The sequence below is a fragment of the Meles meles genome, chromosome 9, assembly GCF_922984935.1.
Source record: "Meles meles chromosome 9, mMelMel3.1 paternal haplotype, whole genome shotgun sequence".
NCBI lineage: Eukaryota > Metazoa > Chordata > Mammalia > Carnivora > Mustelidae > Meles > Meles meles.
Genome location: NC_060074.1, coordinates 36789878 through 36806131, shown reverse-complemented (window position 1 = coordinate 36806131; position 16254 = coordinate 36789878). Strand labels below are relative to the sequence as shown.

Below are 16254 nucleotides of genomic sequence, written 5' to 3'. Positions count from 1 at the left end.
CCACAATGAATATGCATTATTCTATAACAGGAAAAAGAAACAGCAAGAAATAACAGAGTCCAACTGACTAGTAGCAGTAGTCAAAGATTTTGGACTTTCAAGTCCTGGCAATACTGATGTGAATGTCTGTGCTGAAGAACTGGAGAAAGAATATATGGGAAGGGGAGAACAATTTTCCTTTCTAAGGCTTTCCTTCATTTTTTCTTAAAAAACTGGAAAGCCTTTCTTCTCAAATATATCTACCAGCATCAACACCTTATCTTCACTTTGTTTCTCTAAATCAGGGATTTCTCAGTTTGGGCACTACTGACATTTGGGCCAGGTAACTGTGTATTGCGAAGGAGCTGCTCTGTGCATTGTAGTATGTAAAGCAGCATCCCCAACCTCTACCCACTAAATACCAGTAGCATCCTCAACCAGTAGGGACAACAAAAAAATGTTTCCAGATGCTGCCAAATCTCCCCCAGGCAGCAAAAATCCCTCTAGTTGAGAATCACTGCTCTCAATACGCCAAATGTTAATTGCCAAGCTAAAGAAATTACTGGAATTCCTTTGGATCTTTATTGCATATAAACCCTACCTAGGTTTAATCGTCTACAAAACTCTCTACACATTCACCCCATATACAATAAAAAAGTTGGAATTTTCCCATAAGTAATTATTTTCAGAAGAACAGAAAATAGAAATGTACACTTTTTTCTATGAAATGATAACAAAATAAATAAGCTTAAAAGTTGTATTGTACATATTAAATTTAAATTAGAAAATACTAAGGAAAGTGTCCACCAAAAAAGAAAACAAAAAAACATGGAACTGTATTATGTCAAGCATGCTTAACACAAATGCATAGGCAAAATGTAAGTTAATAAGGCAGAACAAAACTAGTATTTATAAAGTACCTATAAAGCCTATTTAATCTCATTCAATTTCTACTTTCAATTGTGTGGCAGACCGGATATTCTGGAAAGTTTCCTGTGCTAAAATATGAGAAATACTCTGTAAGTTATGAACAAAAAAATCCTGTTAACATATTGTTGAGCTACCTACAAAGTAAAGGAAATCTCTAAGGATCCCCACCCCCCCCAAAAAAAAAAATTAAAAACTGAGCTAAAACCAGAAGAGTGACACATTTTATATCCAAAATTTAGTATTGCTCAGAAGGCAAATACCAATCAATAACAGCTAAGACAAGACCACAGAGCTGAACCTGAGACAAACCTGTTAAACCTAAGACCCTGGATAAGAAATAAAGCTGCTTCAGGCTATAGTATCCCTGGGTCCCAGCAGAAGAATATGCAAATCCTCTCAGAAGGAATGTAGTTTCCATTTATGCTATCGGGATTTGGAAAAATTAAGTTTAATAAAAATCATCACACAGCAACAAAACATGACCCTGAGCTTGTCAGTAGAAACATCTTTAGACTGACCTCTCCCTTCCAAAGACTTTTGATATTGGAATGATCAAATACAAAATAGAAAATATAGTATATAGGAAACATTATAATAAATAAAAGACAGCATAAAAATAAACAAGATATATGTAGTTATTAGATAACCATGCACTTTAAAAGTGAGAACTTTTAGAAATGAAAAATTATAAATGTGGAAATTAAAAACTCAACAAAGATGGTAAAGAGCAGATTAGAAAATTAGTGAATTAAAAGACAGAAAAAAACCATCCAGAAAGCAGCACAGACAAAGACAGAAGGAAGAAAAAAGGATATTAGAAGGTCTAACATATCTAGTCAACACTCTTTAAAGATTATTTTGAGAGAAAGAGAGTGGGCATGGGAAACGAGGAAGGGGAGGAGAAAATCTCCAGCAGACTCCCCACTGAGCACAAAGCCCAATGAGGGCTCAGGTTTTAGGATCCTGAGATCATGAACTGAACTGAAACCAAGACTCTGACACTCAACCTGTCTGAGCCACCCAGGTGCCCTCTAATCAACACTCTTACTTTTGAGAGTGTAAATGAAAAAAATGAAGAGAGGTGATATTTGAAGAGATCACGGCTGAGATTTTTCAGATCAAGTGAAAGGTATGCATCTACAAATACAGGGATTATAGCTTATCAAAAACAAGATCAATAAAACCCACTCTCAGAAACATTTTGTTGAAACTTCAAACACAGAACAATCTTAAAAGCAGTCAGACAGAAAAGACCAAGAAAACAAAATTTGACTAAAAGTAGACTTCTCAATAGAAACCAGAAGATAACAAAACATTATCTTTAAGTAGTAAGAAAAAAATAACAGTTGTGAACCCAGCAAAACTATCTCTGAAAGTATAAGATCAAAATAATATTTTTAGATAAACAAAAACCAAGAGTTTACCCCAGGAGATCCTCACTGAAAAAGTATAGATTATAGAAGAAGGACCCCAGGAAGGTCCTGAAATGCAAAGAGGTAAGGAAAGAAACTGGTAAACACCTTCAGGTAAAACCAAACATCATCTGATTTTAAAATGTCCAATTTATGAGGAAGAACAGGGACAAATTTAATGTCTCACCAACAACAGCTTTTAAGCGAGGGTACTTTGTATTTTTAAAGACCTTGTGTTATTAGGGAAAGGTTAAAATACTGATTAACTCTAGAATATCAATATGGAGAATTAAATTTCAATGATGACCATGAAAGTACATGAAATTTACAGCTTTCAAGCCAGTAGAAAGGGAAAATCAAATCAGATCAAAACAAAAAAACTGTCATTTTTTTTAAATAACATTAAATATACAATTTCCATATGACCTAGCAATCCCACTCTTATTTACCAGGTGAAAGGAAAACTTATGTTCACCCAAGAATCTGTATATAAATATCTGTAGCAGCTCTATTCATATGAATCAAAAACTAGAAACCCAACTATCCTTCAAATGGGAAATAGATAAATTCACAAGCAACAGAATACTAACTACTAAGTACTAAGAAGAAATGAACTTTTCGAATATGCAACTAACCTGGATTAATCTTAAAGATCCTCTGCTGAGTGAAGGTGGCAATCTGAAAAAGTTACATACTTAAGACAGAATTTCCGTGACATTCTCAGAAAGAAAAACTAAAGTGTTGAGAGAACTAACAGTAGTTGGCAGGGGTTAGGAACAGATAAGGGTTAAGAAAGGTCTTCAGGGGTGGTGGCAGCTGACTGTGGCATAAGTTACACAAATCCATACATGTTAAGACTCATATAACTGTATACCAAGAAAGTTAATATTGATGTAGGTTAACTACTAAAGAAACAAAACACTATCATCTTGATTCTATGTTACTATTCACAGTAACCAAAATTTTCACACTAATTAAATATTTTCTCATTAGTGGACCTACCTTCTTCTCTACCTACCAAATCTGATCATTTAATTGAATGAAATCTAATCAAAACTGAATTACTTTATCTAGTTATTTCAAAGGTATTTGTGGAAGCTGGTGCCACTTCCCTTTTTTTGCTAAGTCTAGTCTAGCTGTCATGTGAATTCAACATTTATAAAACAGCTTACTGTAATGACATTAGTCATAACTACTGGATGGGAGTGTTGGACAAGTAAGCCACATCATTTTTGTAGTGCCAATATAGTGACCCATTTCAGATCCTAAAATACAAACTTTAAGTCTCTGGTGCAAAAAAAAAAATATATATGACACATTTAGTAACAACAATATTGATATTTTGAAAGCATGTTTGCCAGTTATTTGGTTTCAAGAAGTTCCAAAGTCACTTACTAGTAAGCCAATATGTTTTAGCAGTATGATTAAGTCATATGCAGATCCCCAGGAGCTTTAGTTTTAAAGACCACCACCCAGGTATGACTGTAACCAGATGGTGTGACTCATTCCATATGTCCACCAGTATGCTGCTCTTAACTATGCCTCAAACAATCTTGCAAATAGCCATTTGTTCAACTCAAATAACAATGTATGCGACATGAATAAGAAAGCTTATTTAGTTTTATTCATTGCTTTTCTCCTGCTGGGAGAGAAGCTGGTGGAAATTTATGTGGTTGCTAATCCTGACATAAATAAAGTTAATTTGACATTTAGATCTATCCCAATCCTAGTTATTTAGTAAAAATATTACATATAAATGTTATATATAATTCAGAAAAATTATACACTTAAAGTCTACAACAGATGAACGATGCCTTTAACAGGACATCAAGATTTCACAAACTACTGATGCCAAGGCACTGTATGTATTGGACAGTCCAAAATATTAGTCTATCCAGAACCCAATCTAAAATACTGAAAACACACACACAAAACGTAAACCACATTTGCTATTTTCGTTTTGTTTTGTTTTTTCCCTGAAACTCACAAAACTACACTGTAAAGTCCTTGTAACACTTAGGAGAGACATCTAAAAAATACTACTCAACAATTTAAACCTAATTAAGGTATCCCAGTTAAATGTGTCCCCTCCCCCTAAAAAAGGTGGCACCAACTCTTTGATTCTGGCCCTGCGGTTGTGAGACTGAGCCTGCCATCAAGCTCCAGGATCCACGGTGGGGAAGCCTGCTTAAGATTCTCTCCCTCCACCCCTCTCTCTCCACCTACTCTGCTAATGTGGTCCTATGCACGCGCTCTCTCCTTCTCTCTCTCTCTCTCTCTCTCAAAAAAAAAAAAAAAGTGGACAAAACCCAAGGTCTTCACAACCTCTCCAAACCTCACTGAAATAAAAGCAAAGGAATAAAAAGGCATTAACCCGCAGAGACAGAGGGGCAGAGAATAAGGGAGGAGGCCAAAAGCATACTATAGGTCTCCAGTAACAAGTTTTAGAAGATAAAAAGTGAATATAACAACAATAACTGACTCTGCAGAGTAAAAAAAGTAAAAGCAAAACAGAAGCTCCTTCAGAGAGAGGCCAACTAGAAGCTGATCCCCACTACAGAACCCCTAAAGATTCACTAAAGGAATGAGAGGCAGGTTAGGGGGATTCACATAGGATCAAAAATAAACTTCCAGTTCCCCTTCAGCCACAAGACTACCTCTACCAGGCCCTAGGCAGAAGTATGAATGATAATTTAATCAGCAGAGATTATCCAAACAGACTCGGGACTCAAGCATAGCTAAGGACTGTTATTAGGCACTCTGCTAAAAACTAAGGAATTAACTGAGACTCTGCCTCCTAAATGACTGATTACATGCCCCTCATCTCCTCCCTCAACCTGGATCCTAGAAAAATGGCAGCCAAAAAGAAAGAATATTGGAGAAAATATCTTTGAATTTAAAACAACAACAAAAAAAACCCCCATGATTTCCAAACCAATGAGTCCAAAAGAACGGCTACAATATTGAACAAAAGACCTAACCAGAATGTTTCCATGTACAGTTCAGAAAAGCAGGAATAAGAAAAAGATCATATATAATCCCAAAGAGGGAGGGGGGAAATGGGGTACAAAGAATCAGTAATAAGAAGAGCATCAGGGGGGCGCCTGGGTGGCTCAGTGGGTTAAGCTGCTGCCTTCGGCTCAGGTCATGATCTCAGGGTCCTGGGATCGAGCCCCGCATTGGGCTCTCCGCTCAGCGGGGAGCCTGCTTCCCTTCCTCTCTCTCTCTCTGCCTGCCTCTCTGCCTACTTGTGATCTCTGTCTGTCAAATAAATAAATAAAATCTTTAAAAAAAAAAAAAAAAAAAAAAGAAGAGCATCAGGGGTGCTGGGTGGCTCAGTCAGTTAACGGTCTGACTCTTAGTTTCAGCCTAGGTCATGATCCCAGAGTCCTGGGATGGAGCCCCAACTTGGGGCCTCTGCACTCAGCATGGGGTCCACTTGAGATTCTTTCCCTGTAATAAATAAATTCTTTAAAAAAAAAAAAAATAGCATCAGACTTCCCAACATTGATACTGAGGATATGGAGATAATTAAGCACTGCCTTAAAACCTCAAGGATAAAGTATTTTACCTTATGAATAGGTACAGACTATCAATTTAAAAATGAAGTGGAATAAGTCATTTATAGCCATACACCTCTCAAAATAATCTCCCAGTGACCTTCAATCAGGAGGCCAAGGGAGATGTGGGGGTCCTGAAAACAGAGGGTCCAACACTGGTTAGGCATGAAAAGAATTTCCAGAATGAAGGCAGAAGAAAAGTCCCAGGATGATCACTGCATAGCAGGTTTAGAGAGCAGCATTTCCAGACTAGAAGATGACAAAAGTACTCAGAAAAGATTTATCAATTTAAAACAAAAATAAACAGGTACCTGATGTATCTGATGATACTGAAAGAAGTTTTATGCCTCAGCCGGAGACTTTTTAATGATTAATGATACATATATGAAAAAGGAAATGATAAGAACTACACAAGTACAAACTTCCTAGGGAAAAAGGTTGTACAAGTAAGAAAATAACAGCAATATACTGTATGACTCAGCTGAGAACAATACATATACTTGCAACAAGGCAAATACCAAATAAGTGATTTAGCCAACAACTGATAACATTATACGGGAGAGGTAGAAACAGTAGGTAGAAAAGGAAAAAGAAGCATGAAGAGGACCAAATTTGTATCTTCCTCCTCGTACAGCAGAAGTCAATATATAAAGCCAAACTGAAAAAAATTTTAAAATAGCTGTGTGTTAGCTAGAAATACTAAGGTAAACATAGAAGGAGGGCACAGACAAAAGTTGACAGTCACTGTCTAGGGCAATCAGAAATGGAGAAAGAGAACAGATGACTACTGTTGTTCATTTAATGCCTTTGTCTTTTTAAATTATAGGCATGTGTTCTTTTGATAAAAATTAAAATTGAATTAAAAACTGAGCACAAACAAGAATGGAGATAAACAGTTCTTGCTCTTCAAAACCAAATTTAACTGACATATACTTATAGATTATTATCTTTGATGAAAAAGTTTGAGGAACTTCTAAAATTCCTGAAGTACCAAGTCTCTTTACTAAACACCAGAGATCTTTTTGTAGAGGTTACCTACTGAACACAATTGTTCCAAATTAGAGCCACCAAGATTAACGGAGTAAAAGATAAAGCTTTGAAGACAAAAGAGAATTTTCACATGTTCCCAAGAGTTTTCACATGTTCGCATATTATTAATTCCACTGATTTTAACTCTCCCCATCAAAGAGCTTGCACAGTCTAACAAAAAATGGGGGAAGAACAAGAATCTTTAGAATTTAACAACGACAAGAAAAATTCCTCTCTTCCTTTTGTAAACATGCATGTTTCTCTGTAACTTCCATACACTTGTTTCCTATCTTCCCCTAGGGAATATATCTATTACCTCTTTCACATATAGGCCTTTAAATTACCCAAAGATAGTGACCATATGTAGAGCTCCCCATACCCACTAGTCTTTTCTTCTTTAAGCTAACATTTCTGGCTCCTGCAAATGTTCTTCTCATACATAGTTTTAAGTTTCCTTATCATCCTGATGAAATTCCTTAGAGCATGCTATAGTTAGTATACCTCTTAAAAGAAGCAACCAGAATAAAAGCAAGGTGTAATTATGACTTCCCTCCTTCTAAAACAGCATAGTACCGATCAAAGAGAGACCACGTCTTACTCAGGAGTCTTTGAAGGAAATATGTTCTAACTTAAAAAGAACAAAAACCAAAAAAAAACCCTATCATTCCTCATATTCTGAACAATTTAAACAAGTTTCCCAACCTTACTGTAATAGAAGTAAATGAATTTCATTCTTAACACACCCAATCAGGGGTCTGTAGGGCAAGAGCTCTCACATGTGGGCCTATAAAGGATGTCAGAAGGAATCTGCTACTAATTAAAGTACCCAAAGTTATGAATGATTCCCCTTTCATATATATGGGTATTCCTAACCAATTATCACTCTGACTATATGAAGCGGGAAATGCATTAATGAGTTGGGGGAAACGCAAAGGGTAACAGCTCCAGTTCTGAGTATCTCCGCAGGAGTTTCTCAAGAATATGAACATTATGCATGTTGTATAGAAAAGAGTGAAAATGTGATGCCACCATACCACATATGCTTAAGAATTTTCCCAGGACAAGAAGATGTTCACAGTACCACAGAAGAGTCCCTCTTAATTTGCGAGGTGAATCCATGTTTCTCCTCCCTGCTGAAAAACCTACAACAAAGGCCTACTGCACAACAAACATTCATAGCTAGGAGGGCATGCTCTCCTGCTCCTTCCAACCGAGTTTTATGTTTATCAAGAGTTGTTTAATATAATAACTTGGCAATACAGTTGGCACAGAATTTGGTAAATATATAGTTGAAGTGAGTATTTTGTGAAATACTGACACAAGTGAGAACTGTTTCCATAAAAACGAAGTACTTTAGAGACAACTAAATTCAATTACCATGAAAAGCTGTTACTTAACTGTAAACAAGAACTGGAAAAAGACTGAAAAAAAGATCTAGAACAATCCAGCACTCAACTTACTTTAAAAAGTAACTTAGGGGTGCCTGGGTGACTCAGTGGGTTAAGCCTCTGCCTTCAGCTCAGGTCATGATCTCAGAGTCCTGTGACTGAGCCCCACATCAGGCTCTCTCAGCGGGGAGCCTGCTTCCCCCTCTCTCTCTGCCTGCCTCTCTGCCTGCTTGCGATCTTTCTGTCAAATAAATAAATAAAATCTTAAAAAAAAAAGGTAACTTAAAATTCTGAACACTGTAAACACGATGTGAGTCTGGGTTATATCAATGGGACAAAGAATCTAATCAGTGGAACCACATTCGAAGAGAAGTACTAGGTGTTACATTAAAAGACTGGCAAATTAACAACTACATTAAAATTTAAAAAAACCTAAGTATATAAAAACATACATATATATGCATACATACATAATTTACTTACAAATAAATCTAATCACTATTTATCCTACATGCACAGGGCAGAGGTTTTAATTACAATTCAGATAAAGAAAATAGCAAGAGAATTCATTCATGGCAGGACAGATGGGTCAAATTTAAAACAGGTACCACCGAATTCCCATTATACTCACAATATACAATAGCAGTTTCTGAATAAAACTCAAAGAAAACACAAAGTTAAGAAAAGCTAACTTCCTTTAATTTTTTTTAAAAAGCATAGCTATAAAGCAAAAATGCACGTACATCCATAAATTATCTGTTCTGCTTTTAAAATAAACATGAAGTTAAAATCTACTATTTAAATCCCCAAAATACAGAATTCACAAATAATTTACAATAATTCCTGGGAAAGATATATACCTTTGTTAGTGGTGGATCATCATTAGTTCTGGATACCTAGTTCAGGGTATCACAACAAAGCATTAAGAATGTAAGCAAATTTTACAATTTGAAGTTGGGGGACAGGGGAGGAATCCTCATAAGATTTTTATGAGAATCACACCTGACACACAGCTAACATTCAATAAAAGTGACTAATAGTTATTATTATTATTATATTTCTCATTTCAACAAATACTGTGTTATATCCCCAACATATGTACTAGTGCCAATCTGCTTAAAAATTGTCCTTCATTGTGTAAACCTGGTGATTCACAGACCTGTACCCCTAGGGATAAAAATACATTATATGTTTATTTTAAAAAAAAAAAAAAAAGGATGAATACCCAACTTTTGTAGCAACATGGACGGGACTGGAGGTGATTGTGCGGAGTGAAGTAAGTCAAGCAGAGAGAGTCAAGTATCATATGGTTTCACTTATTTGTGGAGCATAACAAATGACATGGAGGACATTGGGAGATGGAGAGGAGAAGGAAGTTGGGGGAAATTGGAAGGGGAGGCAAACCATGAGAGATTATGGACTCTGAGAAACAACCTGGGGGTTTTGAAGGGGCGGGGGTGGGAGGTTGGGGGAACCAGGTGGTGGGTAATAGGGAGGGCACGTGTTGCATGGAGCACTGGGTGTTGTGCAAAAACAATGAATACTGTACGCTGAAAAAATAAATTAATTAATTAAAAAAAATTGTCCTTCATAATGGGATCAAATAATTTTCCCACTTACACTAAATTGAAATGGTACTATTAAAGATATAAGTCACTGCCCACTGTAACCTTACAAGGTCTTGAATATTATAAACAGAGCTCCAAAAAGTATTTGATTTCAATCCACTCTAATGTCAATAAACGTATAAAAACAAATTAAATGTCTTTTCATCTAACTTTAAAAATTCTTGCAATATTCACCATTAAAGTCAAAATGTACACAAAATTAACATGTAAGTTAGTATCAAGCTCTATCTATACACCTATGAAAGTCCCACTTTAAATACTCTGTCCACATAAAACAGCTGGAACTGAGACAAAGTGTTTCTTAAAATTTATTTTTTACTTTACCTAAACCCTCTCTGAAAAACTTGTGAATCACTTTTTAAAGACGAACAATTCTTATTTACTGATTAAACTAATGTTAAATAATTTGGTCTAAACCTCATCTTTAAATGAACTAAAGCTCTTCGGCATGAAGGCCAATGTTTTGTTGTAGGCTATCCATTCATAATTTGAAGTATTTTGGTAGCTAGAACATGAAAGAAAGTGACAAATCTATCTGCTACAATACCCCCATTCTACCTCAGTAATAAATAGTAAAACTGCCTCTAAATTTAAAGTTCCACAAACTGAATTCAGTTATATACTCTGAATGAGCACCAAACAAGTATATGACAGTCACCCAGAAGAAGATTCTGAGTCTAGTAAAATAAACAGTAAGATGCTTGTTCAATTTGTTTAAGCGAAGATACTGTTAAATTAATGATAAAAGGTATGTGACTAACCTCTAAAATTTAGAATTCATGACAGCAGATACTCTTTCTTATATATAAGCATTTTCTAGGCAAGTTTTCCCAACGGTAGCTAGAAGCTTTATACTTTGTAAATCCACTGCTTAGCCTCATCTTCTCATATAGTATATGTTCAATAACTACTCAAATTGTACAATCTAATCCTTATACCAACCTTAAGCTATGCATTATCTTCTTAATACAAAAGAAACTAAGGCTGAAGAGATGGATCCTGGTCAACTGACACATGGTGGCCCGGCTTAATACCTTGCCCTAAGTCTCAATGCTAGTGGCAGTATCAGAATCTGATTGCAAAATTATTGTCTTCCGAGTATCCATACCATCAAAATAGCAAACATATAATTACTCAACTCAATAGTTACTCAATTCTTTTCAAATTATTTTCCTTTATTACTGCTTTTCAAGAACAGAAATCCTTAGGAGCTTCAATAGATCCCTTCAATATTTCTACAGTAGACATCTGATCCAGCATCTATCCCTTCCTTCCCAAGAATCCCAGATTTCTGACTTGAGAATTCTATTTGGAGATCTTTGTTGTTCCAATGAAGTCACTGTAGAATATGAGTCCAATCAGGGCACTGGTTTAAGGTAGTATATGACCTGAGTGAAGTGCAGAACTTCTGGAAAAGTTGGGACACCAATATAAAATATGGCAATATGCAGCCCTAGGAGCTGGAAGCAGCCATCTATGGGTGAGAGAAATCTAGGCAACATCATTAACCCACTGGAAAAAGTCTTACTTAAAACAAAGAAAAATCCAAACTCATAGATTTTTACAGGGTAGTTACATCTTGTTTCAATGTCTTTCCAATACTGTTCCCTACTCATGGAATATCCTTTCCCCCCTTGTTAATACCTTCCATCTACTGGGCAGCTATTCCGTACCAGGCATCAAATGTGATGTTAAACACATGTTACCTCTAATATTGAAAACTAATCTACACCCAAAATTTACAAGGTAAACTTTATTCTCAATATTCATGGATGAGAAAATTCAAACTCAAGGAGACTGAGTGACACTGCCAACACCATACAGCTAATACGCAAAGCCAGGATTTAAGACCAGGTTTATCCAACTCACGAGTACTTATTCTTTCAACAACATGAAGCAGTCAGCCACATGGACCTTGTCTTTAAAGGTCTTTGCTCAGGCATCACATCTTTTGTGAAGCTTCTTCTATCCATTTACATATTTCAGGGATAGCTCATTTAGAGAAAGGAAATATTACAATGTATCATCACTGTTTATTTAAAATGCAGGCTCCTTAAATTTGAGAGGATCCAAGGAACATCAGTGCCTCCTACAACGTATGACATAGGCCAGTCAAGCAGTAAACATTTGTAAAATTATCCCTGAATGGAGATAAAAAGTCCTCTCTCTCACAGATTAAATTATTTAAAATAAACAACCATCATTACACTGAGATATACTCTTATACAGAATGCTTCAGAAATGTGGGTTTTAGGAAATGTGTAAATATTTCTTGATCTCATACTTCTACTGCAGAAAATGTTGCCCTGCTAGACTTACGAAGAACCACAGAGAAATGCCAGAAATTCAAAACAGTAACTACATACATTTTTTTCAAACCAAGTATTTCATATGTACCAAAGGATCTTGTGTCTAGTAAACAGAGGACATATTTACTATGCACATAATAAAAATCAAATACAGTTAAAACACTGGACTGTTGGCTTCATTCTAGAACCAAAGTTGCCTAACCCATGTCAGTTTATCTGTAAATGAAAAGTATGAAGCAGGCTATCTCTCAGATTTCACCCAGCTCTATGATTCTGTTGTAATTCAATAATATCACTAACTGTCAACTTCTCAGAGTGCTTCCCTAACTATAATCTAAAAGTAACCTCTCAAAACAAGGGCTCTGCTATCATACTATTTTAATGCATACTTATCCCAGACATTTTTCTCATTTAATGACTTACATATTATCATCTTCCCTAGCAGAATGTACCTCCAAAAGAACAGGGATTTTACTGTATTCATCAGCACGTCTCAAAGCTTCACACAGAACACAGTAGACACCGGGTACATGTTTGTTGAAGAAAACACATTCATGGAAGACTAATAATGCCTTGTTGACCAACATGAAGGGAAAAAACCAAATGGAGCACTGCTGGGCATGTCCTGCATTTTCCAAATAACGAGTTTTCTAATATAGTATGTACTCTGTCCCTAATATTAATCTTACAAAGGTTTTTTTTGGGGGGGGGGCAAATTAATTTCTATGAAGAAATGCTACAAATGAAAGAACCTAAGTAGATGTTTTGGTGTAATAAAGGTTTTAAGAATATTTAGTGACTACTTTAAATACAAAATCATTACTACATAAAAGCAACTTATCAGTTCCAAAAATCATCCACAAACTTTCCAACGAAAATTTCACAGTAACGAAGTAACAAAAATATTATCAAAATAAAGCTTAATGAAGCAAAGAACACAAACCATCCCAATAACTCAAGACGGTAGTCTCCATTTCTCTGAAGCAATGCTGTCTTCCCATCTCTCCCAATTTCTGTATACAGCGTATCGGTACTGATAGAAGTCTTACAGACACTACCACATGTACAATGACACAGCTTCTAGTCAATATCTTATTTCCATTAAAACTCTCCCCAAACTCAGGACTCTCTTTGGACCATAAAGCTAAAACCCCACAATCTCACATCTGCTTCTCTGCCTCCCTCTCTTGCAATTAAGCCTCTCGAACTTTTCTCTTGGGATTCAAATCTCTGCCATCAAGACATTTTAATCCCGCTACCACTCATAAGTGCCTGCTTTTTCCCAGTGACCCAGGTGCTTTAGACCCGAGTTAAAAAACAAAAACAAAAACGGGCTACGCATCCTTGCCCTTTCCCACCCTAGCTTCTCCCCCACCCTCTCTACGGGCGCCCTGCAGGTGCCTCACTGGGAACCTCAGCGCCACCCGGGGCCGCCCAGAGGAGGAGCACACAAAAGACCCGCACGGCCCTCCCAGCCTACTCCTGTGTCTCCCCTACAGTCCCATCGGGTCAGTGCCCTGGAGAACAAGCGGAGGCCAGAGGGAGACGGAGCCGGCTCCGCCGAGAACAGCGATGCTCGTCCCGGGCGCCCCTTCCAGACCCCACCTTCGCCCACGCCCCACCCACGAAGGCTGCCCTGGGCCGGGACCCTCGCCCAGAGAAACGGAAAGCGCATCCCCAGCCCAGGAGCAGAGGCAGAGAGCATCCCACCCGCCGGCCTCCGCCGCCCCTCCCCGCGAGCCCGCGCCCCAACCGCCGCGCCGGCCCGAGCGGGCGCCCCCGCTGGCCTCCCGCGCCGCCTTGCACCACCCGCCACCGGCCCTGTTGTCCGCTCCCCCGCCCCCCAACACGCGGGAAGGGCCCACGCCCGCCCGGCCGCCCGGCACTCACAGACTGCCGGAGCAGGAGGTACAGACGAAGGAGCCGACCGTCATGTTCACGTAGGTGGGGCCGCGCTGGTCGCAGTCGAAGCACTTTCGGTTGTGTGGGAGACCGGTCATGTCCCGCAGCATCTTCAGGTGCTTCTCCTCCTGCTTCCGCTTCGCGCTGGCCGCCATGGCCGCGGCGCCGAAGGAAGAGGCCGGCAGGGCCAGGAGCGGGAGCCGGGCGGCGCTGCGCCGGGGGCCCGCGGTCCCACGGGCCGCCCTGGCCGCGGCCGCCGCCCTCCGTCAGCGCGCGCCGCCCGCGCTGGACCTGGCCGCCTTGGAGCGACTCGACTTCGCTGGGCGCGGCGCGGACGCTGCGGAGCGCGGGGTGACGGGCCACACCAACCGGTCGGGCCGGGACAACCGCCACCGCCACCGCCTCCACTGCCGCCACCACCACCGCCACCTTCCCGACTTCTCCTGAGGGGAAAAGAGGAGGAAGGGGGACGGCAAGAGGATGCCCGCCCTGGGCGGCCGGAAGCCAAGTGTCGGCCGGCGCCCTCTGCTGGCCGGGAGGAGTTAGTTACTGCGGCCGCGCTCAGGCCCGGATTTGGGCGGGGGCAAAGCAGCGAAGACACGAAGGTAGTGGTGAAGGTAGACAGTATTTATTAGGGAGCTTATATGTGCTAAGCGCATCACCGAACTTAACCTCGTCCCCTGCTCAAAACTCTCCAAGGACTGCCCACTTCTTTGGAGATAATTCCAGGGTCCCTCACCGTACTCTAAAATGTGCTCCCTCATCTAACCCAACCTACCTCTGTCCTCATCCCGGTTTCTCACGACACTGGCTTTCCGTTTGTCCCCCACACATGATAAGCTCCCTTCTGACCCAGGACCCTTGCCATGCTGTTCTCTCTCTCTTAAGGTTTCTCAGCCCTGACACTATTCACATTTTGGATTTGATAATTGGTGTGGTGGATATTGTGTTGAGAGGTATTTCATGGCATCCCTAGCATTCATGCACTAGATGCCAGAATGACCCCTCCCCACACCCTACATGTGGCAACCAAAAATCCCCACACATTGCCAAGGGTAGACTGAGATGTAGTCAATTCATTTATGCACGTCTGGCAGGCAACCTTCCTTAACCCAATCAACCTATTTAAAGTTGCAACCCATCTTCCTGAAAAGTAGCCCTCCATGAAATAGCTGTGTTGGATTTCCTTCCTAGTGCTAGCTATTTGAAATCCTGCTTCTTATTTAGTGTTTACTTAGTGTTGTCTGGGATCCCCCGTTAGGCTCCAGATTTTCCTCACTACTCCTCCACCCTCTGCCCTTCCCAGAGCTGGAAGCTTGTGCTCAGTGTTCACGGAATGAAAGCATTCAGTATCTCATTTAATCTTCACAAGATCCCTTTGGGGTAGGCATTACTGTTCTTTCCATCTCACAAATCTGGAAGCTAAAGCTCTGGGGGATTAAGTAAATTTACTGGAGGATACATATGGGAAAACTGGGATTCCAACCCAGACAGTCAGACCGTAAGACCCAAATCTCTTCATCGCTCTAAGCAAACACAGCTAACAGGATGTTAGAAATCATCCCTGCCCCTCCTTTCCCAAAGGAGTGCAGGGAGACCCAGAGAGCTGAAGTTCTGAAATCACTCAGCTGGTGAATGGGAAAGTAAGATTAGAACGCACATTTCCTAATTGCCAAGGCCAGCCCTCAGACATCCCTTGAAAGTAACTGGACGAAACGCCCAAGTGAGACTTCATGTTAATATAATGCTATTAATAATAGCTAAATATTATAAGAAAGTGATCAACAGATTTTGGATTGGTCAACGGATTTTTAACTTTCTATTAGGGAAAATGTCAAACTCCCATGAGACTGTGTCCCATCGTCAATAATTATTAGCTCATGGCTAATGTGCTTTCTACTCACCCCAAACTCCCATCACCCCTCCTGTTATTTTGAAGCAAATTGCAGATAGCGTACCATTCATCCGCACATACATTCCTTTGCATTGCTAAAATACATACATTCATAAATAAATAGATAAATACTTTTAAAAACTGAAACGGGGTACTGTTAGCACACTTAAAAAAACTAACAATAATTCCTTAAGAATCATGAAATATCTCAGCAAGAAATGAA

The 16254-nt window shown here is 39.2% G+C and overlaps 1 protein-coding gene across 6 annotated transcripts in view; it reads right to left on the bottom strand.

Annotated features, from left to right (window-relative positions):
- Positions 1 to 14582, bottom strand: part of AGFG1 (ArfGAP with FG repeats 1) — an 82100-nt gene extending 67518 nt beyond the window's left edge. For all 6 annotated transcript variants that reach the window (XM_046018384.1, XM_046018385.1, XM_046018386.1 and 3 more), the window contains exon 1: positions 14126 to 14582. In XM_046018384.1, coding sequence (XP_045874340.1) covers positions 14126 to 14292 — 167 coding nt within the window. In that variant the 5' untranslated portion in view covers positions 14293 to 14582. The remainder of the gene's footprint in view (positions 1 to 14125) is intronic.
- Between the last annotated feature and the right edge of the window lie 1672 nt (positions 14583 to 16254).